At 44.3% G+C, this 25698-nt stretch overlaps 1 protein-coding gene across 1 annotated transcript in view; it reads right to left on the minus strand.

The window, feature by feature from the left end:
- Positions 1-25155, minus strand: part of LOC133575013 (neurogenic locus notch homolog protein 1-like) — a 39358-nt gene extending 14203 nt beyond the window's left edge. The window contains exons 1-13 of the mRNA XM_061927462.1: positions 24880-25155; positions 24097-24178; positions 16041-16303; positions 15624-15962; positions 12813-12935; positions 12500-12733; positions 12285-12440; positions 7344-7529; positions 7145-7258; positions 5957-6070; positions 5648-5881; positions 5468-5578; positions 4212-4404 (exon numbers count right to left, since the gene is read on the minus strand). Coding sequence (XP_061783446.1) covers positions 4212-4404; positions 5468-5578; positions 5648-5881; positions 5957-6070; positions 7145-7258; positions 7344-7529; positions 12285-12440; positions 12500-12733; positions 12813-12935; positions 15624-15962; positions 16041-16303; positions 24097-24178; positions 24880-24937 — 2207 coding nt within the window. The 5' untranslated portion in view covers positions 24938-25155. The remainder of the gene's footprint in view (positions 1-4211; positions 4405-5467; positions 5579-5647; positions 5882-5956; positions 6071-7144; positions 7259-7343; positions 7530-12284; positions 12441-12499; positions 12734-12812; positions 12936-15623; positions 15963-16040; positions 16304-24096; positions 24179-24879) is intronic.
- Positions 25156-25698: the final 543 nt, after the last annotated feature.

Genomic DNA, 25698 nt, shown 5'->3' on the forward strand with positions numbered 1-25698 from the left:
TTGTTAGTTTCCTTTAATGCCAAACAAACACATACCAATCGTTGGTTAGAAGGCGATCGCCGAATTCGTCCTCGCTTTCTCCCGTGTCGCTGGCTGTCGTGTCGTTTTCGTCGGTTTCGCTTGCATTCGGTTCAAACCGATATGGCTCAATAGCTTCAGTTTCTTCTTCAAATTCGTTTTCGCTACCTGCCTCCACACTACAACCATCCGTTTCAATACATGCGTAATCTGTTGAATCGCTTAAGCCAATGAAATCCGAGTCTGAATCCGAGCTAATGTCGCTATACCTTGCTGTTCTATGCGCCATGTTTGTTTGTATTGGCATCACTGTGTGACGTCACAGGAAAATGGACGGGTGTATATAACGATGGTTAAAATCAGGCACTTTGAAGCTTTTTTTAGGGATATTGCGTGATGGGTAACATTTTGAAAAAAACTTCGAAAAATAAAACAAGCCACTGGGAACTGATTTTTAATGGTTTTAACCCTTCTGAAATTGTGATAATGTTCCCCTTTAATTGGTTCTGGACATGACCGCAATCAATGAATTTCAATGAAGTAGGAATCATTCATTATACATCAAATATTTTCATAGCTAGAGCATAACAAATCTGTTTAGGACCTTCAAGGTACACTTTGCAACATTATGAGAGCCCTCTAGACATGAAATAACAATCTTTAGTCATCTTTTTGCTTTTCTAATCCAATAGAGCAGTGGTTCTTAACCTTGTTGGAGGTACCGAACCCCACCAGTTTCATATGCGCATTCACCGAACCCTTCTTTAGTGAAATGTATATATATATATATATTTTCAAATTCAAGACAAAGTTATATGTATTTTTACCGGTGCACAACATGATGCATGCATGAACATCACCTTGTTCAAAGAACAAAACCAACACAGTGCATGAACTCACAACAAATTACACACCTGCAAATCAGTGTGACTTCTGCTGTTGCCGTATCGATAATAAGCCGATAGGGAGAAGTTTTTATTTACACGATGAGTCGGGTGTGTCTCGACCTCCGCGGTGGAGGGTCCGCCGAACCCCTGAGGCCGACTCACCGAATCCCTAGGGTTCGATCGAACCCAGGTTCAGAACCACTGCAATAGAGTAATGCTGCCTGAGGCTGAGCCAATCAGTGGCCATAAAAGTAAGCAGCATGCTCTGATTGGTTTGGTCTCTTCTAGTGTTTACTTATGTTTAATTTATTTAGCCATTTTAATTCTTGAAAATGCTCAATTAAAGACCAGAAAACATGTGGTGAAACTGCAATATTGGAAGCTTGGTGTGGCGAGGGGCAATTGCACAGTAGATCTGCTGCTTCTCACGTATTTTGCTCATTTTAAGCATACGGCAGCGCGTTCATTTAATAGACGTTCACTTTTTCCTTCAACTACAACACTGACTACAACTCATGCAGACTTCATGAGAGGCAATAAACATAATCATACATCACGTACTGTACAATGTCTGATCTCACTGGGGTGCCAACTGTTAGGATGTTGATATATTCCCGTTGAGATGAAGAATGACTCATAATCCTCGCGAAGAGTTAAAAAATAGTTTTGGTGCAAACCGACGTGTTTCTCACCATCTCCGGGTCTAAATTGGCTGTCAAATTTGACGAACTTCTTAGTTTATGTCCACATCATTTTACTATCCAGGTGAGAGATATGATTTATGACCTAGATTAATTTTTATGAGCTCAGAGGCGAGAAAGCAGCTCACCAGCATAAGGAAGTTGCCTCTCTCTGATCAATGTGCCACTAGATGTAGGTCATTAATGTTAGCGGTTATAATAACGATATCGCTAATACGTTTTGGACGGCATTTGGGTTTTATGGTCAGAATGAACGCCACAGACGCAATAACGTCATGGCTCACTTTGGTTTGGTCTCCTCTAGTGTTTACTTATGTTTACTTTATTCAGCCATTTTAATTATTATTGAAAATGCTCAATTAAAGACCAGAAAACATGTGGTGAAGCTGCAATATTGGAAGCTTGGTGTGGCGAGGGGCAATTGCACAGTAGATCTGCTGCTTCTCACGTATTTTGCTCATTTTAAGCATACGGCGGCGCATTAATTTCATAGACGTTCACTTTTTCCTTCAACTACAACACTGACTACAACTCATGCAGACTTCATGAGAGGCAATAAACTTAATCAAATATCACTTACTGTACAATGTCTGATCTCACTGGGGTGCCAACTGTTAGGATGTTGATATATTCCCGTTGAGATGAAGAAAGACTCATAATCCTCGCGAAGAGTTCAAAAATAGTTTTGGTGCAAACCGACGTGTTTCTCACCATCTCCGGGTCTAAATTGGCTGTCAAATTTGACCAACTTCTTAGTTTATGTCCACATCATTTTACTATCCAGGTGAGAGATATGATTTATGACCTAGATTAATTTTTATGAGCTCAGATGCGAGAAAGCAGCTCACCAGCATAAGGAAGTTGCCTCTCTCTGATCAATGTGCCACTAAATGTAGGTCATTAATGTTAGCGGTTATAATAACGATATCGCTAATACGTTTTGGACGGCATTTGGGTTTTATGGTCAGAATGAACGCCACAGACGCAATAACGTCATGGCTCACTTTGGTTTGGTCTCCTCTAGTGTTTACTTATGTTTACTTTATTCAGCCATTTTAATTATTATTGAAAATGCTCAATTAAAGACCAGAAAACATGTGGTGAAGCTGCAATATTGGAAGCTTGGTGTGGCGAGGGGCAATTGCACAGTAGATCTGCTGCTTCTCACGTATTTTGCTCATTTTAAGCATACGGCGGTGCATTAATTTCATAGACGTTCACTTTTTCCTTCAACTACAACACTGACTACAACTCATGCAGACTTCATGAGAGGCAATAAACTTAATCAAATATCACTTACTGTACAATGTCTGATCTCACTGGGGTGCCAACTGTTAGGATGTTGATATATTCCCGTTGAGATGAAGAAAGACTCATAATCCTCGCGAAGAGTTCAAAAATAGTTTTGGTGCAAACCGCCGTCTTTCTCACCATCTCCGGGTCTAAATTGGCTGTCAAATTTGACGAACTTCTTAGTTTATGTCCACATCATTTTACTATCCAGGTGAGAGATATGATTTATGAGCTAGATTAATTTTTATGAGCTCAGATGCGAGAAAGCAGCTCACCAGCATAAGGAAGTTGCCTCTCTCTGATCAATGCGCCACTAAATGTAGGTAATTAATGTTAGCGGTTATAATAACGATATCGCTAATACGTTTTGGACGGCATTTGGGATTTATGGTCAGAATGAACGCCACAGACGCAATAACGTCATGGCTCACTTTGGTTTGGTCTCCTCTAGTGTTTACTTATGTTTACTTTATTTAGCTATTTTAATTATTGAAAATGCTCAATTAAAGACCAGAAAACATGTGGTGAAGCTGCAATATTGGAAGCTTGGTGTGGCGAGGGGCAATTGCACAGTAGATCTGCTGCTTCTCACGTATTTTGCTCATTTTAAGCATACGGCGGCGCATTAATTTCATAGACGTTCACTTTTTCCTTCAACTACAACACTGACTACAACTCATGCAGACTTCATGAGAGGCAATAAACATAATCAAACATCACTTACTGTACAATGTCTGATCTCACTGGGGTGCCAACTGTTAGGATGTTGATATATTCCCGTTTAGATGAAGAATGACTCATAATCCTCGCGAAGAGTTAAAAAATAGTTTTGGTGCAAACCAACGTCTTTCTCACCATCTCCGGGTCTAAATTGGCTGTCAAATTTGACCAACTTCTTAGTTTATGTCCACATCATTTTATTATCCAGGTGAGAGATATGATTTATGACCTAGGTTAATTTTTATGAGCTCAGAGGCGAGAAAGCAACTCACCGGCATAAGGAAGTTGCCTCTCTCTGATCAATGCGCCACTAAATGTAGGTCATTAATGTTAGCGGTTATAATAACGATATCGCTAATACGTTTTGGACGGCATTTGGGTTTTATGGTCAGAATGAACGCCACAGACGCAATAACGTCATGGCTCACTTTGGTTTGGTCTCCTCTAGTGTTTACTTATGTTTACTTTATTTAGCCATTTTAATTATTATTGAAAATGCTCAATTAAAGACCAGAAAACATGTGGTGAAGCTGCAATATTGGAAGCTTGGTGTGGCAAGGGGAAATTGCACAGTAGATCTGCTGCTTCTCACCCATTGATGAGGTCCTGGCATCGGCCGTGAATGCAGGGGTTGCTGCTGCATTCGTCCACCTGGGACATGCAGGTGGCATCATTGTAGCCCTCTGGACAGAGGCAGGTGAAGCTGTTGATGCCGTCCACACAAGTGCCGCCATTGTGACACGGATTGATGGCGCAATCGTCGATGTTGATGTTGCACATTGTTCCTAGAATGATTTCAGGACAACATTTTAGAGCGAATGCCTGAACATACATTTCTGCACACTGACAGAGCACAGCTGGACACTTTTCTCTGTGCTTTGGGTTTTCTCTTTGAACACCCTCCCCCTAGCCCCAGCCCTTGCCTACCCCATTGAGGTGAACCGTGTGGCTTTTGGACAATAGAGAGCCAACACTAAAGACTCCCTGAGCATTCAATTGAAAAAAACAAAAAAAACAGGAGCAGCTCCAATGTGTGCCGAGCCTGGTGGCCCCCGGGGGCCCTTTTTTTTTTGCCTTAGAAAAGCAGAAGTAGAGTTTTTAGTCTGGTGGGGGGCTGCTGCCAGGAAGGCCCTACTCTCCCTATTCACAATCATATTACAACACCCCCCACACACTCCATCCAGGGACACCTAACCTCACAGGGGTTGTTTACAGGGGACAGAAGGCCAGACCCATTTCACACACGGCCGAGTAACAATTAGACCCCCCTCCTCCCTTGCTCTTCATCAATCAGGAGGAGGAGGGGCCCAACCGCCTCACCATCAGTTACAATAGTCCTCTGTCCCCCTTGCGTCTCAGGCCCGCCGTGCCCTCCACACTCCCCATGTCGGCACAAAAAGACGAAGGGGAGGAAGAGGAGGAGGGATGCACAGCAGCCTGCACACACACTTTTTCCTTGCTGCCCTCTTTTTCCACAATCAAACAGCCACTACCGGTCAGAACCGGTTCTTTTCAAGCCAAGAAGAGGAGAATGACAAGTGTAGCCTACTTAGTAGGAAAAGTGTATCACAATGGCACAAAAAAAAATTATGTGATTCAAATCAAGCCCTTTTTCTATTTGAAGTCTCAACTTTCAATTCAACTAATAAGTCTCAGTCTGTTCAAATGTTATATTAGGTTGGGGACAGCGCTCTTTTCAGGACCGCCCCCACACAAACCCCATATCACACAGGCAATATGACACCATTGTTTTGTCAGAGTGGGCCCGCTAGCCACCTGTCTCATTCACCCCTCCTTATGCTCAGGGGACCACCCCCCTTGCACCTGTAAACTCCACCCAGCACTCACCTGTATAGCCCGGCTCACACGCACACTCGTAGCCGTTGATCTTGTCAATACACCTCCCGTAGTCGCAGGGGTGGCTCTTGCAGTCGTCCAGATTGATCTCACAGTTGAAACCTGCTCCGTAGGGAACACATTAAGCATCTCATCTACAAATTCAGATGGAGAGAGGGGATGAAGTCTCACCTGCGGTGCCTTTGGGGCAATAACAGATGTACGTGTTCTCTCTATCCTGGCAAGTGCCGCCATTTTTGCAGGGCTGGCTTAAACACTCGTTGATGTTGGTCTCGCACAAGCGTCCCGTATAGCCAGGGCGGCAGTAGCAAGTGAACGAAGCCAGCCCGTCCTTACATGTGCCATAGTGACACGGGTCAGAGTAGCACTCATTGATGTCAGTCTCACAGTGCTGCCCTGTGTAACCTGCACAACCACAGACAATAATAATATTAGACCAAATGGGAAAAAAAAGGATTCATCAAAAAGCAGATGTTTTACCTTCAGCACATTCGCAGGTGTATTTGTTGGGACCATCTGTACACTTTGCTCCATTTTTACATGGGGTGCTCGCACACTCATCAATATCCACCTGGCACAAATTCCCTGAAAATCCTGCAAGTGAATCAAACTTTAGTTTTATCTTCAGCGTATCGTAGTTGTGTGCAAAGATTCAAAGAAAATATTTTCTCCAAGGAGATCCTGCGGCCATTGAAGGTACCAACGGACAACAATCCTTTCCAAAGCCCCTCCCCTTCCTCGGGCCTTACTGTGCACAGAAAGTTTCTTTCAAACAACACAATGGGCTGAGGGTGGCGAGCCATAAACCAATCCCTGCCCCCGGTTTTGGCGCTAAGCTGTAGCACAAACCTCCATGCCCGCCAAATATGCTAATGCAGTCCTTCAGTGTGGTAGTAAAACATTTACCTTTATTTTGTGAGCCGTGTAATCTGACAGAAAGGTTACTGGTCTCATCTAGAGACGGATATATTTCACATTTGAAACAATACAATAAAAATTCTTGGTACTACAATACAACAATACCAGTTTCCGCTACTTTTAATATGTGTTCAAATGTTTAATAAATAAATGTTAATTGTTTCTTACACTTCTGTGTCTCATTTGCAAATATTGTACGGTACTATATAGAATACTTTGCATGCAGTTGCAATTCCAAGATGTTAGATGGCACAAGTGTATACCAAACAGGAAGTAGTGTTTTCCACTAGAATCAATGTGCCAGACTTTTCTTTTGTTGAGTCCTACAAAAGGTTTAGTGTGCTAATTCCACACAAGTTGTAGTTTTCATAACCAAATTTGGAGGGGTTAAAATTGCCATGTAAAATTGCTAATGCTAATTGGTTGCATATCTATGGAAAATTAGCATCAAAGTAACACATTTCAAAAAGTAGAGCCTTGCTGTACTTTTTAGTGCCTTCAGAGGCAGTCGAGCCAAGTCTGTTCTGATCGCTTGACGGCTAGTTTCCCGGCAAAGTGTTTGAGCCGAGTGTACAACCGGAGGTGACGTCATGTGCAACACAGGTATCGAAATGTGGCACCATTCGATTTTACATGAATCGGTACCTGATAGTACTTATAAAAATACCCAACTCGTTAACCATCCCTTGTTTGAACTACTGTACGCATCTATTGTCTGGAAGCTGTAACAAACATGTCTGGTATTCTCACCCTGAGGACAGTCACAGTGGAAGGAGTTGATCTTGTCGATGCATTTGCCATTGTTGAGACAAGGTTGACTGGCACACTCATCCGTGTTCATATGACAGAATACACCTTCATAGCCTGAAGAGACGGCATAAAAACTTTTAGTCAAATGGTGACTCCCTTCTCTTGACATAGTTCTTTTCATATGCATGAACACCCTTACCTGGCATGCAGATGCAGTGGAATCCTCCAATCTGGTCCAAGCAGGTGGCGTCGTTCTGGCACGGATTAGACATGCATTCGTTGACGTCCATCTCGCAACGAGGGCCCTCATATCCCTGAAGACACTTACACTGGAAGGAGCCTTTGGTGTTAAGGCAGCGGCCTCCGTGTTCACAGGGGTTGGCGCCTAAAAGTACAAACTATGTCAAGTATTTGTGGAAACGTATACGCCCCATTGTTACGGTTATGATTGTATTTTTTCGAACAGGCATACAGTTACAATATAGTACATCACATATTTACTTGTTAACATACATTGTTTCCGAATAACATTATTTTAGTTTTACTACGATTCAAAGATAGTCTGTTTTTGTCAAACCATCTCTTTAATTCATTCATTTATTCAGTTATTATTATTTGTATAAGCTTATGTGTGTTCTTTCCTGAACAGATTGCAGTTGTGTTATCTGCAAACAGTACTAACTTTAAAAGGGAACTGCACTCTTTTTGGAATTGTGCCTATAATTTACAAACCTTATGTAAAACAAGCACACATGTTTTTTATATATTCTAACTAGTAAATAAATGCCATCAAAAGTCTGAGTTGCTCTGTACGTCCTATAAAGCGCTTAGAAAACATCCAAACACCTTCATCAACGTTTTATATACATGCTGTAAGTATATACGTAATGTAGTAAAAGGCACGTACGTATTTTGCTCATTTTAAGCATACGGCGGCGCATTAATTTCACTTTTTTCTTCAACTACAACACTGACTACAACTCATGCAGACTTCATGAGAGGCAACAAACATAATCAAACATCACTTACTGTACAATGTCTGATCTTACTGGAGTGCCAACTGTTTGGATGTTGATATATTCCCGTTTAGATGAAGAATGACTCATAATCCTCGCGAAGAGTTCAAAAATAGTTTTGGTGCAAACCAACGTCTTTCTCACCATGTCCGGGTCTAAATTGGCTCTCAAAGTTTACCAGTCTCTCAGTTTATGTCCACATCATTTTACTATCCAGGTGAGACATGTGATTTATGACTTAGATACATTTTCATGAGCTCAGAGGCGAGAAAGCAGCTCACAAGTTGATGTCAATATAGCAGCATATGGAAGTTGCCTCCCTCTGATCAGTGCGCCACTAAATGTAGATCATTAAAAGGGAACATTATCACCAGACCTATGTAAGCGTCAATATATACCTTGATGTTGCAGAAAAAAGACCATATATTTTTTTAACCGATTTCCGAACTCTAAATGGGTGAATTTTGGCGAATTAAACGCCTTTCTAATATTCGCTCTCGGAGCGATGACGTCACAACGTGGCGTCACATCGGGAAGCAATCCGCCATTTTCTCAAACACCGAGTCAAATCAGCTCTGTTATTTTCCGTTTTTTTGACTGTTTTCCGTACCTTGGAGACATCATGCCTCGTCGGTGTGTTGTCGGAGGGTGTAACAACACGAACAGGGACGTAGTCAAGTTGCACCAGTGGCCCAAAGATGCGAAAGTGGCAAGAAATTGGACGTTTGTTCCGCACACTTTACCGACGAAAGCTATGCTACGACAGAGATGGCAAGAATGTGTGGATATCCTGTGACACTCAAAGCAGATGCATTTCCAACGATAAAGTCAAAGAAATCTGCCGCCAGACCCCCATTGAATCTGCCGGAGTGTGTGAGCAATTCAGGGACAAAGGACCTCGCTAGCACGGCAAGCAATGGCGGCAGTTTGTTCCCGCAGACGAGCGAGCTAAACCCCCTATCGACCCTAGCTTCCCTGGCCTGCTGACATCAACTCCAAAACTGGACAGATCATCTTTCAGGAAAAGAGCGCGGATGAGGGTATGTCTACAGAATATATTAATTGATGAAAATTGGGCTGTCTGCACTCTCAAAGTGCATGTTGTTGCCAAATGTATTTCATATGCTGTAAACCTAGTTCATAGTTGTTAGTTTCCTTTAATGCCAAACAAACACATACCAATCGTTGGTTAGAAGGCGACCGCCGAATTCGTCCTCGCTTTCTCCCGTGTCGCTGGCCGTCGTATCGTTTTCGTCGGTTTCGCTTGCATACGGTTCAAACCGATATGGCTCAATAGCTTCAGTTTCTTCTTCAATTTCGTTTTCGCTACCTGTCTCCACACTACAACCATCCGTTTCAATACATTCGTAATCTGTTGAATCGCTTAAACCGCTGAAATCCGAGTCTGAATCCGAGCTAATGTCGCTATAGCTTGCTGTTCTTTCCGCCATGTTTGTTTGTGTTGGCTTCACTATGTGACGTCACAGCAAAATGGACGGGTGTTTATAACGATGGTTAAAATCAGGCACTTTGAAGCTTTTTTAGGGATATTGCGTGATGGGTAAAATTTTGAAAAAAACTTTGAAAAATATAATAAGCCACTGGGAACTGATTTTTAATGGTTTTAACCATTCTGAAATTTTGATAATGTTCCCCTTTAATGTTGGAAGTTATAATAACAATATCGCTAATTTGGGTAGGCATTTGGGTTTTGTGGTCAGAATGAACGCCACAGAACACAATAAAGTCATGGCTTACTTTGGCTCCATTGTAAGGAGACTTTTATTTACATTTATTTGCACGTTAGAATGCAAAAAAAAGACATATGTGTTGTGGTCTTACATAAGGATTGTGAATAATAGGCAAAAATACAAAAAAGTGCACTTTCCATTTAAGTCTTTGTACCTTAACAATTGTTGTTTATATAGAGATTTTGGTGCCAGTATTGATCCCTGGGGTACGCCGCAACATATATTTAGAGATGAAGTCATGTGTTCGCCTAGCTTTATGTATTGCTTCCTTTTGGTTAAGGAGCTTCTTCCCCAGTTCAAGACAAACCCTTTGATGCCATAGCGTTCTAATAGTACCGTATTTTCCGCACTATAAGGCGCACCTAAAAACCACAAATTTTCTCAAAAGCTAACAGTGCGCCTTATAACCCGGTGCGCTTTATTACGATTCATTTTCATAAAGTTTCGATCTCGCAACTTCGGTAAACAGCCGCCATCTTTTTTCCCGGTAGAACAGGAAGCGCTTCTTCTTCTACGCAAGCAACCGCCAAGGTAAGCACCCGCCCCCATAGAACAGGAAGCGCTACCGCCCGCCCCCGGAAGAAAAAGAAGCGCGCGGATATTTCGTTTCATTTCCTTTGTGTGTCTACATCTGTAAAGACCAGACTACAAAATGGCTCCTACTAAACGACACGCTTATAACGCAGAATTTAAACTTAAGGCAATAAGTCATGCCGAAGAACACGGAAATAGAGCAGCAGCAAGAGAATATAACATAAATGAATCAATGGTGCGTAGGTGGAGGAAGCAAGAAGATGACCTGCGCCAGGTAAAGAAGACAAAACAGAGCTTCCGAGGGAACAAAGCACGATGGCAACAGTTGGAGGACGAACTCGAACAGTGGGTTGTTGAGCAGAGAGCAGCAAGCAGAAGTGTCAGCACCATCACTATTCGAATGAAGGCAACAACGCTAGCAAGCGAACTTCACCTGGATGATTTTAAAGGTGGTGCTTCTTGGTGTTTCCGGTTTATGAAAAGACGCAATCTCTCCATCCGCACACGGACCACTATTTCACAGCAACTGCCTAACGACTTTAAAGAAAAGCTGGCTACTTTCCGTGCATATTGTAAAAAGAAGATAGCGGAAAAAAAGATCCGGCCAGAGAACATTATCAACATGGACGAGGTTCCACTGACTTTTGATATTCCTGTGAACCGCACTGTTGATACAACGGGAGCACGTACGGTGAATATTCGCACCACAGGGAATGAGAAGTCGTCCTTCACTGTGGTTCTAGCTTGCCATGCTAATGGCCAGAAACTTCCTCACATGGTGATATTCAAAAGGAAGACCTTGCCAAAAGAGACCTTTCCAGCCGGCGTCATCATAAAAGCTAACTCGAAGGGATGGATGGATGAAGAAAAGATGAGCGAGTGGTTAAGGGAAGTTTACGCGAAGAGGCCGGGTGGCTTTTTTCACGCAGCTCCGTCCATGTTGATATACGACTCTATGCGCGCCCACATCACAGATGGTGTCAAAAAACAAGTGAAGCACACAAATACAACACTCGCCGTCATTCCGGGTGGATTAACCAAAGAACTCCAACCGCTGGATATTGGTGTCAACAGGGCATTCAAATCACGAGTGCGAACGGCGTGGGAAAAATGGATGACCGAAGGCGACAGCGCCGGACGACATACGCCAACATCTGCCAGTGGATCGTAAATGCCTGGGCAGATATTTCGGTCACAACTGTGGTCCGAGCTTTCCGGAAGGCAGGATTCACAGAACTACTGGACAACAACAGCGACACTGACTCCGATGACTTCGAAGAGACGGAGCCGGCCATTTTGGAACCCACGCTTGCGCAACTTTTCAATTCGGACACCGAAGACGAAGAATTCGAAGGATTTACCGGTACGAATGAAGAATAACTTCAGAAAGTGAGCGCTATGTTTATTTTGTGTGTTGTGACATTAACGTTCGAGCAACATTACCGGTATGTTGCTATTGCTCTACACCATTTTGAATTTTACTATGTTTGTGATTGCACATTTGTACATTTTGGGACAGAGTTGTTAGAACGCTGGTTTTCAATATATTATTAAAGTTTGACTGAACTATCTGACTGTTTTTTTGACATTCACTTTAGCGCAGCGTTTTTTTGACATTCACTTTAGCGCAGCGTAGGCGCGGCTTATAGTCCGGGGCGGCTTATTGGTGGACAAAATTATGAAATATGTAATTCATAGAAGGTGCGGCTAATAATCCGGTGCGCCTTATAGTGCGGAAAATACGGTAATTCATTAATTAATATGCTATGGTTAATTGTGTGAAATGCGTTTGTTAAGTCCCTAAAGAATGAAATTAGAGGAACTAGGAAGTGGACGTACCAAGGGAGCACTCATCAATGTCCAGATTGCAGGCTGATCCAGTGTAACCTGGCGGGCATGTGCAGATGGCCTTGCCATTGACCGGGTTAGTGTCACAGTTGGAGCCTTTTTGACATGGGTTGCTGATGCACGCGTCATCCAGGTGGCACAGTAAACCTGAACACATCAATACCATTAGCACCATCATACTGAGTCCTGAAAGTTAAGAGTCGCACCTGTGCGCCCGTGTGGACACTCGCAAAAGAAAGAAGCCACGCGGTCGTGGCAGGTAGCGCCGTGGTAACAAGCGGCGCTGGCGCAGTCGTCGATGTTCTCGCTGCAATCGTCTCCCGTCCACCCGTTGACGCAGACACAGTGGTAGCTGCCGTGTGTGTCATGGCAAGTGCCTCCGTTCTGACACGCGTTGGGCATCAACTCGCACTCGTCCACATTTTCGGTGCAGTATTGTCCTAAGAGAAGAAAGGATCATAATCATTCAGATAATTCAAGGTAACCAAATTATAAAGTCCTTTTTAAGAATCTTCTTACCTGTATAATGAGGCGGGCACTGGCAATTGTAGGTGTTGACACCATCAACGCATACGCCACCATTCTGACAATTGTGGCCTGGACAGTCATCAATGTTGTGCTCACAGTTCTGACCGGTGAATCCTGAGGAAAATAGTGAGGATGTGATTAAGCAAGATGCAAAAAAAGACATTGACCGGGTTCAAACCACATTAGGTTTTTGAGTGTACTGTATAGCCGCTTCTTTGTTTTCTCATCTAATCTCTGCACACTTAAGGTGAAGATAAGTACTTCTACATCCGCGTGGCTACACTGATTTCATGCTTTAGGCAGCGTGTCTCCTCCAAGCGTGTGTGGGTGTTTTATAGCCACGATAACATGATTAACTATCGACCCGCGCCTCAGCAGGTGCCATCTCAGCTTCACTATCTCACCGCATTCCAGCACGGACACCCACTAGAGTCACACAGCACAGCTTAAACTTTAACACACAATCGGCGTGCAATCTTTCATTTGTCGGCATGTTTTTGATTGATTGATTGATTGATTGAGACTTTTATTAGTAGGTTGCACAGTGAAGTACATATTCCGTACAATTGACCACTAAATGGTAACACCCGAATAAGTTTTCAACTTGTTTAAGTCGGGGTCCACGATTCATGATACAGATATATACTATCATATATACTATCATCATAATACAGTCATCACACAAGATAATCATCAGGGTGTACCGTATTTTCCGCACTATAAGGCGCACCTAAAAACCACAATTTTTCTCAAAAGCTGACAGTGCGCCTTATAACCCGGTGCGCTTTATTACGATTAATTTTCATAAAGTTTCGGTCTCGCAACTTCGGTAAACAGCCGCCATCTTTTTTCCCGGTAGAACAGGAAGCGCTTCTTCTTCTACGCAAGCAACCGCCAAGGAAAGCACCCGCCCCCATAGAACAGGAAGCGCTTCACCCGCCCCCGGAAGAAGAAGAAAAAACGCGCGGATATCACCGTACGTTTCATTTCCTGTTTACATCTGTAAAGACCACAAAATGGCTCCTACTAAGCGATCCGGTTCATAAAAAGACGCAATCTCTCCATCCGCACACGGATTACTACCGTATTTCACAGCTGATATTCCTGTGAACCGCACTGTGGAACGGGAGCACGTACGGTGAATATTCGCACCACAGGGAATGAGAAGTCATCCTTCACTGTGGTTCTAGCTTGCCATGCTAACTTCCACCCATGATGATATTCAAAAGGAAGACCTTGCCAAAAGAGACCTTTCCAGCCGGTGTCATCATAAAAGCTAACTCGAAGGGATGGATGGATGAAGAAAAGATGAGCGAGTGGTTAAGGGAAGTTTACGCGAAGAGGCCGGGTGGCTTTTTTCACACAGCTCCGAAGGCGAACACACCTTCACTAAGACGGGCAGATAGCGCCGGTCGACATACGCCAACATCTGCCAGTGGATCGTAAATGCCTGGGCAGATAGTTTCGGTCACAACTGTGGTCCGAGCTTTCCGGAAGGCAGGATTCACAGAACTGCTGCACAACAACAGCGACACTGAATCCGATGACTTCGACGAGGCGGAGCCGGCCATTTTTGGATCCCACGCTTGCGCAACTTTTCAATTCGGACACCGAAGACGAAGAATTCGAAGGATTTACGAATGAAGAATAACTTCAGAAGGTGAGCGCTATGTTTATTTTGTGTGTTGTGACATTAACGTTCGAGCAACATTATGTTGCTATTTATTGCTCTACACCATTTTGAATTTTACTATGTTTGTGATTGCACATTTGCGTACATTTTGGGACAGAGTTGTTAGAACGCTGGTTTTCAATATATTATTAAAGTTTGACTGAACTATCTGACTGTTTTTTTGACATTCACTTTAGCGCAGCGTTTTTTTGACATTCACTTTAGCGCAGCGTAGGCGCGGCTTATAGTCCGGGGCGGCTTATTGGTGGACAAAATTATGAAATATGTAATTCATAGAAGGTGCGGCTAATAATCCGGTGCGCCTTATAGTGCGGAAAATACGGTATACATCGAATTATTTACATTATTTACAATTCGGGGTGTGGAGGGGGGGGGGGGGGGGGGTTAGGTTTGGTTGTTATCATCAGTCATCAACAATTGAGAACAGAGAAATGGATATTTCTATAACTAAAATAATAATAATATTAACAAATTAATTAATAAAAAATAAATAATAATAATGATAATAATAATAAAAAAGGTCTGACTTGGTAGGATATGTACAGCAAGTAGTGGACATAGAGAGAGAGACAGAGAGAGATCAGAAGGCATAAGAAAAGTATCTACATTTGATTGTTTACATTTGATTATTAACAATCCGGGGAGGGTGTTAGTTTAGGGTTGAAGTTGCCTGCAGGTGTACTTTTATTGCGGTTTTGAAGGAGGATAGAGATGCCCTTTCTTTTATACCTGTTGGGAGCGCATTCCACATTGATGTGGCATAGAAAGAGAATGAGCTAAGACCTTTGTTAGATCGGAATCTGGGTTTAACGTGGTTGGTGGAGCTCCCCCTGGTGTTGTGGTTATGGCAGTCATTTACGTTAATGTTGCAACGGAAGTAGTGCCGGTGTTTAAAGCCTGAACATTAATGCCTTTTAGTGCACTTTGGTGTGCACCATAAATCTTAAAGGTTGATTACCTGCCATCACAATAAAGGGGACACTTGTATGTGTGTTACAGGGTTATCAAAAAGAAACATCTGCACGACTGCTTCCTGCCCATTGAAACTGATAGGAAGTCGTGAGTATGTGTTCTGACAGTAAGTGTGTCATTTGTTATCAATGTGTTACCTATAAGACAGCTACAGTCGTAGGAAGTGTCCCCCTTCTGGACGCATGTGCCCCCGTTCTGGCACGGCTGTGGGCTGCATGGGACGTAGCGGGTCTCGCAGTGCATCCCGGTGTAATCCTGCGGGCAACGACAGTGGTAGGAGCCCACCTCGTTCACGCATATGCCGCCGTTAAGGCAGGGGTTCGGGGTCTGTGCACACTCGTTGACATCTTGCTTGCAAGTTTGACCGTGGAAGGTAGGCGGGCAGGTGCATATGAAGTTGGAATCGAAGGCCGAGCACTGGCCGCCATTTGCGCATGGATTCGATGCGCATGGGTTGGAGTGTTGGCAGGTTTTGCCTTGAGAAGACGGAAGAAAAAAAACATGAGTCACTCCAGCAGGTGGAAAGAGAAAGACCGACGAGAGACTTGTCCTACCTGACCACCCGGGTGAGCAGCGGCAGCGGTAGGCAGCAAGGGTGATGAGGTCGCACGTTCCTCCATTGCGACATGGGGAGCTCATGCAGGCATGGTTGGTCGGAGTCAGACAGAGGCGGTCCGTGAATCCAAGCCGGCACACGCAGCGGAAGTCAAATGTGTTACCGTGGGAGACGGCACGACACTCGCCACCGTTGCGGCACGGCGACGGGCTGCACGGGCTGGGAAATTGACATCGGTTGCCTACATAGTCACTGGGACACCTGGCGTAGAGAAAGTGGGGATTAGAAATTGTTCTTTTAACTGTTCATTATAACATTTGCCTTCTGATGATGGACATGATGAGAAGGCGACACACACTTTTTTTCACAGTAGCTCCATCTTCTGGATGTGATTGGTCACTGTCCCACTATGCCACAATCCAGGTACAGTGGAACCTTGATTTACACACCCCTCATGAACCACAGACCCAACAAATTTGGTAAACAAACCATGTCTCAGAGTACAAACATTTCATCCACTTGGGCGGCATAGCTCGGTTGGTAGAGTGGCCGTGCCAGCAACTTGAGGGTTCCAGGTTCGATTCCCGCTTTCGCCATTATAGTCACTGCCGTTGTGTCCTTGGGCAAGACAATTTACCTACCTGCTCCTAGTGCCACCCACACTGGTTTAAATGTAACATAGATATTGAGTTTCACTACGTAAAGCGCTTTGAGTCACTAGAGAAAAGCGCTATATAAATATAATTCACTTCACTCCACTCATTGTGTGCCTCACAGTGCAGCCATTTTGTGCCCGGCAGCACAGCCATTGTGGGCGGGCTGATTCAGTCATCACAGTAAAACTATCATTAGCTACTGCGCTAATTACTACTTTGTGTATGTTTTAGGTGTTTTAAACCTTGTTACAGGTTTTTTCTAGTTTTGCTAGCTCAATATGATTTCAAACAAAGCAATGGACAAGCGATGTGGGGTTTGGAACATTCAGGAAGTATTCACAGCTTTGCAACACTGACTTCTCCCTACCACCTCTCTTCCGCTGCATGCCAAAAAGATTGACCGACAAGGTAACGTGGATTTTATTTTCTATCCTTAATTATTGTAGCGACCTGCCAGTTAAAGTTGAGTTTTGTCATTTCAAAGTGGGCTAGTGACAGAATGGGTGCGTGTCAGAAGGGCAGGTCAGCTAGTTGTGTTTGTTTTGGCTTTGTTATTAGATAGAAAGTTGATCCATCGCCCCCTTATTATGTTTGTTTGATATACAGTATTATACAGCACTTTATATTAGGTTCAAAGTGTACAAGTGTACAAACTTTTCTTAAAATACTGTATGAAGTGTTTTCAAGGCTGGAACTCAATATTTATATTTACATTGTTTTTATGGAGACATTTTCTTGAACTGAATGAGCGATCGACAAGCTCTAGTGTGTGAATGTGAGTGTGATTGGTTGTCTGTCTATCTGTGTTGGCCCTGCGATACGGTGGAAACTTGTCCAGGGCGTACCCTGTCTTCCGTCCGAGTGCAGCTGGGATAGGTGCACTAAAAAGGGTAACTAAAAAGTGTTTTGCAGCTAAATGTAATCGGTTCCTTCCTTGGCCCTCTACAGCTGTGTAGTTTTTGGCTAATCTGGCTAACTACCAACAAACAGGATTAAAGCATAGTCTCTCAGTTTACACTTTGCTATGGTAATAATGGCAGTTGAGTAGGAAAAAGGGGACCCGATACTTTCCCACCCGCTCTAGCAGGGGTGTTGTTATTGTGCGTCTATGTGGATTAGACTCTCTCTGAACTTTGAAAACACACTGTGCCGCAAAAATAGACTCCGTAGTGGAGTGTCGCCCCATTCCGACTACCTTTGCTGCCCACGTTGTCCACACTCATCCTCAATGAACGTGGAGATCAAGGAAGGTCGTGCCGCAATGTGGCCGGCCACCATGAAACACTGCATTCAGGACCTAAAGCCCGGTCACATTCCTTGCTCCCATTCAGACACAAAAGTAAAAATGCTACAGTGGGAGAGCAAAATTGTAATTATGTCGTTTGATTTTGCTCTTATAAATAACAAAGCTGACTTTTCTCAGGGCATTCAATTGATCGTAACTGGACTGTTCGGTTTGTCTTAGAAGACTCGCATTGGTTAGATAAAGCCAGACTAAATCTGGCCAATCTAAGTCTATTAGCATATGACAATATAAATAAAGAGGATGAATGACAACATTCACAAAAATGCTGACTTTTAGATGAGCCTATGTGAGAGTTTATGTGTCAGGGAGGGCATCTGTTTGTATCTCCACAGGGAGCAGGTGCGCATGTTAATGAGGGCAGCTGTCGGACAAGACCCCTCCTTCTCTTTCTCCTTTTTCTCTTCTTGCACTCTTGCTTCCCTGTCTCCCCTCAGGGGGTTCTCGACAAGCCAACCTCTCCTCCGGGAACATTAAGAACTCATGTGAAGTCAGCTGTTTCAACTTCTGTCTTTTCATCACACTCCAGCCAACACACTTTGGGTCTTAACTCCTCTCCTGTTTTGACATTCCCTGCCGACATACACACTTTCCCCATTTCTCTCTTAGCAGACTCCCTAGTAGTTTCCCTTTTACAGCTATCCCCTTGTGTCGCACAGGGCTGCCAAAAACTCTCATGTTGACGTTAGGTAGGTGAGACCTCTTAGCGGATTGTGTGCACCGCAGGGAGTCCAGACAGTTACAATTGGCAGAAGACTGTTAAGGCATTTGTGGAGGCTTTGAAGTATCCCCGGTTCCCATTTCACTTCATACAAACAAATTAACCTTTCTTCACTGCGTGGAAAATCTAACTGAACTATCTTTTTTGTCCAGAAACCAATCCACTCTCGGGACACACCACAGCAACAGGTCTTTCCCAACAATGCAATGTCCCCCTCGGGCCTGGAGCAGATGCTCCCCCGACCTCTGACCCTAAACACTTTTGTATGGGGACAGCCTTGTTGCCTTCTCCCCTTATACCCCCGCCGGGTCCAGCCTACCATCTGCCACACTTGGGGTGACTTTATCCCAACCTGACAACACAAAACCAGACGACGGCGGGGTGGAAATGCCACTGCTGTGGAAAATCTTATGTCAGCCACGTACAGTAAAGTTTTACACCCTTTGCTCTTTCCTTTCATAGTGTTTATGAAACCGTAATGGGATCTTGTTTCCTTCTCACTCATAAATCTTTCAGTCCCTTGTTGCTTCCTCAAAGACATATTTGCTTATATAATTCTCTTCACTTTGAGCTTGTTGTCTTCTTGTGTCATCACCGGCCAAAACCTGACCCCTGTGGTTAACATCTGTTCATAAGACCAGCAGCTGGACTCTGTAGCTACAACAAAAAATGTACCTATTCAATCAGTTAACACATTGTTGAACACATGTAGTGTGTTGTCTACAAACAAATCAGTACTTTAATATCACCAGAAGGAGATGGAGGTCTTCGGAGTGTTGAATTACAGCAAAACACAGAGGTGAAGCATTTCTGCAAGTGTCACACAGACAATTGGCCACTTCCTGTCTCACCCCCTAAAATGGAGCTAAGTGGGAAGATTTATGGCTCCTTGGCTGAATTACCTCATTTGGTCCACAACATATTTAGTGTTTTTCTCAAAGATAAGGATCCACTCCACTGTTTGCTGACTGGTATCTGCCTCCCTGTTTACTCAGGTTAATCAAAGGAACACCTCCTGTTTGCAGTTCCCACGATTCCAATTACAATTTAACCAACTGTCATCTTTTTTTGTCTATTTCTGTGTTTTTAGCGTAAATTCAACACTGTTGTGTTGTCCCCCTATCTGGTGGGTTTCTCTTCCTTGTGTATAATTGAAGCACAGATGGGGAAACACACATACTCACTGAATCATTTGCCCTATGGCCCTGCAGTGCAACACTGACCCAGTAGAGGAGTTTCCACATTTAACAGCCTGAAGAGGGGTATGTGAGGTTTCAGCACCCACTCGAGCCAAATTAGCTCCTTATCGCTGAGTCCCTTGGCAAAGGGTCCATCGCCAGGCTACAGGAACACAAACCCCTGCTCATTTCTAAACAGTCTATGAACGTGCAATGCTGTTGATCCCATCTGGACTGCTTTCTAAATCCACAATGCTAGTTGCACTTGCAAGCAACAGGCATGAAGTGGTGGGCTCGATCAGTGGGGAGCAGTGTCTTTACAGCTTAAATAAAGTCTACTCATTGATGCTCTCTTGTACGCTTCTGATGGGCTTAGGCCCTCATGGAGATGATGTAGTAATCCTATAGGAGGGATAATGAAAAACGGCATTCCTTGAGGGAAAGTGGAACGTCTCTTTAGTCTTGTTTGCAAGCCCACTGCAGACAGTTTTTTACGAGTGACACATTTTACCATCAATATGCAACACCAGACGTCCAAGTGCAAGGTCAGGGGCCTCCAAACACACCAACCTGTTGACAACTGTCACGTTTTTGGCTCTCCGTGGGATCTATTTTGGTCATATGTCTTTTTATATTTCAAGCAGTTGCAGGTGTTTCCTAAGTTTACTACCAGCGGTCACCTCGGACCAAAAGAGTGTCTCTATTTCGACAAAGCAGCACCAGTAAGACACACAACTTTAGTTTGCCCTCCTCATCTTGGCATCAATGGAAATTTGAATTGAACACGTTTTAGATCCATCTAGCCCATTACAGGAAACAGGAAGCTAAATTAGCTTTTTTGTATGTCTCCAAAATAGACCACAGCATTGCTTTAAGTTGTCTATGGAGGTTCTCATTCATCCTGGTCATTGTATTCTCAATCCAACGCAACTGGACTGTTCATTTTGTTTTAGAAGACATTTTGCCTCTAATCGGAGCAGGCTCCATCAGTTCATGCTCACAGATTTAGATTAATCAGATTTAGTCCTTATTGTTTTAAGTCTACCAAATATTTATTAATGTTCCCCCACTAGGGATGTGTACTGAAACTCAGTTTCATAATGGCCTTGGTACAAACGTAAACGGTAGCAACGACAACGAAAATTCTAAATCAACCAGCTGCAACAAGTGCTTGAAGGTGATATCGTGCAAGTAAATCCATCCATCCATCCATCCATCTTCTTCCGCTTATCCGAGGTCGGGTCGCGGGAGCAGCAGCCTAAGCAGGGAAGCCCAGACTTTGCTCTCCCCAGCCACTTTGTCCAGCTCTTCCCGGGGTATCCCGAGGCGTTCCCAGGCCAGCCGGGAGACATAGTCTTCCCAACGTGTCCTGGGTCTTCTCCGTGGCCTCCTACCGGTTGGACGTGCCCTAAACACCTCCCTATGGAGGCGTTCGGGTGGCATCCTAACCAGATGCCCGAACCACCTCATCTGGCTCCTCTCGATGTGGAGGAGCAGCGGCTTTACTTTGAGCTCCCGCCAGATGGCAGAGCTTCTCACCCTATTTCTAAGGGAGAGCCCCGCCACCCGGCGGAGGAAACTCATTTCGGCCGCTTGTACCCGTGATCTTGTCCTTTCGGTCATAACCCAAAGCTCATGACCATAGGTGAGGATGAGAACGCAGATCGACCGGTAAATTGAGAGCTTTGCCTTCCGGCTCAGCTCCTTCTTCACCACAACGGATCGATACAGCGTCCGCATTACTGAAGACGCCACACTGATCCGCCTGTCAACCTCACGATCCACTCTTCCCCAACTCGTGAACAAGACTCCGAGGTACTTGAACTCCTCCACTTGGGGCAGGGTTTCTTCCCCAACCCGGAGCTGGCATTCCACCCTTTTCCAGGCGAGAACCATGGACTTGGACTTGGAGGTGCTGATTCTCATCCCAGTCGCTTCACACTCGGCTGCGAACCGATCCAGCGAGAGCTGAAGATCCTGGCCAGATGAAGCCATCAGGACCACATCATCTGCAAATAGCAGAGACCTAATCCTGCAGCCACCAAACCGGATCCCCTCAACGCCTTGACTGCGCCTAGAAATTCTGTCCATAAAAGTTATGAACAGAATCGGTGACAAAGGGCAGCCTTGGCGGAGTCCAACCCTCACTGGAAACGTGTCCGACTTACTGCCGGCAATGCGGACCAAGCTCTGACACTGATCGTACAGTAAGTAAATCCTTGTTATTTAATCCGGTAGCGTCTCAACTGAAGCACACATTGTTTTAAATCTTTATTGCCGACTACAACACGGCGACAGGTCCAACACCACAAACACATGTTGGCGTTGCGGTCATCACAACAGCAACTCTTCCTCATTTTGCACTGTGATCAGGGTGCATTTACGAATCTCAACATTACGATAAATTGTTTTTCTGAACATTATCTTTGTTCTGTATAGTTAGTTTTCTATTTGTTTTAAAGTACCAGTTCGGAAGTACTGATTTTGCACCGGTATACATTCAAATGTGAACGATACCCATCCCTAATCCCCACCGCATATATCAGGATTATCATCGCCCTCACACACAAAATCATAAATAATACCAGTTCATTGCATGATTTTAAATGCAGAATAGATATTGTCTCAGCATGCGGTTATAATCCTAGTCAACCCCATTAAAAAAGACATCTGATTACCGGTTTACACCCAACAGAAGCGTGCAATTTTACTCCCTGTTCTCACGCCTATTGGGAGCCCAAAGAGGATTTGTATCTTACCCCTCGCAACTGTGTCACCATATGTTACGGTGCCGTAGGACATATAAAGTGATTGCACGCACAACTTTTGCAAAAAAAACAACACTTGGGCCTAAATACACCAATAGGTTTCCCCATTGCATTCTAATTAAATATTGTTGATGTATTGACATCCTCATCACCACAGTAATGCTGATTGCCCCGAGTTGCTCCCACTTGACTGATGGCCGCTGGGTTTGGGTCTGAGATGGGAGGCAGATGAAAAGTGTTGCTGGGTGCGGCGACAATTATATAATGTCTGTTTATAATTGGTAACAGGCAAAAATGCATCCCCACAGTCACCTCTTTGTAGAGGTAGTATATGGATGTGACCATATGTACGCGTGCGGGTGGAGTGTGTGCGTGTGTGAGTTCGGGTGGATGTAGGGAGGCGGGGGCTGGGGGGAGTGTGTGCAGATTAGATACTGTGAATTGATGCCCCTGGCTAGTAGCATTGGCTCCTCAATGCTCCCCCTTTGTCCCCACAGACCAGAAGAGGCGCCCACCACGACCACATGCCCCGAGGGGGGACAGGGCCCACCCCGGAGCTGCTATGGCTGACTCTTCAACTGCAACCAACAGAGATGACTGAAATCTATTTTGTCTTCAAGATATAGAACTAAGAAATGTATGTTTTTTTTTTTTATAAAAATGTTTTGCAGCTGCCACATCTATACCTAAAAGTCCAATCAATCTCACTCTTTTGACATATAACCAATTAGATTTCACAGCCATCTGGCTTTCTAATGGAGATCACACACGGGTGATGCAAAGCAGGGGTCAGGGAGGGTGGGCTTATCCATTCAGTAAGCAGAAGACAAGCCTTTTGGATCTGGGGGGGGGACAGACGGGGGGGGGGGCTATGCCAGAGGTTTGCTGAGTGAGTGGTGTGTCGTTTGGGGCGGCCGTGGCATGATGGGAAGGCCCACTCCGATTAGTCACACAGCATTATTCCGACTACACAACAATGGGTGACGGGCGGCGGACGAACCCCAGCTGTCGCCACCGTGAAAGAGCAGAAAAACAAGATTTAGGGCTGGACGCGTCCTCTCACTTGCATTCATTAACAGGCCTGCGGAGAGGGGAGAGGTGGGGTGGTGATGGTGGGCGGCTTTTGTCCAAGTCGCCCTTCCACACATCTCGAGGCCCCCGTTCTTTACTTCTTCTTTTTTTTTTTTTTTCCAAAGGAATGGCTGCGGCAGGGGTACGATAAAAAAAAAAAAAACACACCGGACCAGAGGACGGTCCCCTCCGGCCTCAATCTGGTTGCCCGGGCACATTGGGCTGCTCAAAGGATGGAATGAAAGCGGGGGTGTGTGGGGGGGGGGGGGGGATATGTTGTCCCCTGTTTGTCTTTCTGCACCAATCCTAAAAGTTAAAAAGCAATTCCCGCGCAAAATCCCACCCCAACAAACTTACTTGCATTCTCCATTTCCATTTAGGGCGGCTTCACATCTTCCTCCATTTAGGCACAATTCAGTGGGCAGAGAGCATTTCAGACCTGTTGAATGCAGACACAATATATCGTTATGTTATTTTTTTCATTGCCTTGTTGCACGCTCAAAAAAAGTGTGATGTGCACAGGTGGGCTCGCGTCGTGATGATGCGTGGCTTTTTTTTTATGGGGGGGGGGCACACTTTGCAGTGGGGGGGGGGGGGGGGGCGCAGCAGCTGCTGAACTGAACAGTGAACAAAAGAAATCAGAGTCCAGCACGAGCCATAAAACACTCTCCTCGGGCATTGTTTAGCGGGTTTACCTCCTCTCGCGCACACGCGCGCACGCACGCGCGCACACACGCACGCTCACGCAGACAAAAGGCGCACCCCCACCCCCTCCCCTTGAGCGTCTCTCCCCTCCACCCCCGACCCAACAAACGCACTTACTGCTATTATGCATCTTGCTATTTAAAACCCAACAAGTAAAAACCTAATCAACACAGAACAAATATACTTTACCTAGTTGCAAACATATTCACTTTGTTTTATTTGAGCGGAGAAAAGTGATGCAAAACTTGCGCAGGTTGAAGAAACTTAAAAAAATAAAAATAAATCAAAATGTTTAGGTGCAGAAGTCGTTTGCGCGGACATAATTCCAGGTGTCCCGGTTGTGTCCGTATACCAATTAAACGTCAAACTATCCTTAAATCGAAATGATCATCTTATTCCAGATATTACAACAACAACAAAAACGTAAGTTTTTACCTTGTGAGACGACGACGGCAGAAGTCAGAAATGTTAGTCTCACAAAGAAACGATACATTCCTCCTCTTCTACTTCACAATTTGGCGTTGACTCCCGCGTAGGGTTGGCATAGATCCACAGTTGGGTGTACTCCAGTTGTTGGTGGGAAAAATGTAAAAGACATAAAAGTAAAAAAAAACACAAAACGTAAATGAATCGAGTGATATTTCGTATTGTTTCCACAAAAAAGGCGTAAAATCCCCAGTGAGAAAGGCACGAAGAGTCAGGTCGTAGATGTTAACTTGGTGCTGGCAGAGTTCTCAATGAAGTGTGGAAGCTGCTCACTGCTCTCAGGTCCTCCCACTTTGCCCCCCCCCCCCACACACACACACACACCCTACCCCTTCTCTTTTCATGCAGCTGGTGGTGGGTTGACAGTGTTGGGTTAGTTACTGAAAACCAGTAACTAGTTACAGTTACTAGTTACTTTATTTCAAAAGTAACTCAGTTACTAACTCAGTTACTTAGACCAAAAAGTAATGCGTTACTGTGAAAAGTAACTATTTAGTTACTTATATATATATTTTTTAATTTTTTTAAGGCCCCATTTAATGCCCTTTTAGCCTTCATTTTAGTACTGTTATTGCACTGGAGAATAATACAATCTGTTGTTCAACTTGACATGCATTTGCATCATTGAACTCTGCTAAGCAATGTGCTCTACATACAACACACAAAGACAAAGATATGTTTTAAAGGGCCAATTTGTTTCAGACCAGAACAAATTGACACAACTATTTTAAATAGCTGCAAGTTAACATACATAAGTAACAAACAGCA

This window comes from Nerophis lumbriciformis, linkage group LG32, assembly GCF_033978685.3.
Source record: "Nerophis lumbriciformis linkage group LG32, RoL_Nlum_v2.1, whole genome shotgun sequence".
In the NCBI taxonomy this organism is placed as follows: domain Eukaryota; kingdom Metazoa; phylum Chordata; class Actinopteri; order Syngnathiformes; family Syngnathidae; genus Nerophis; species Nerophis lumbriciformis.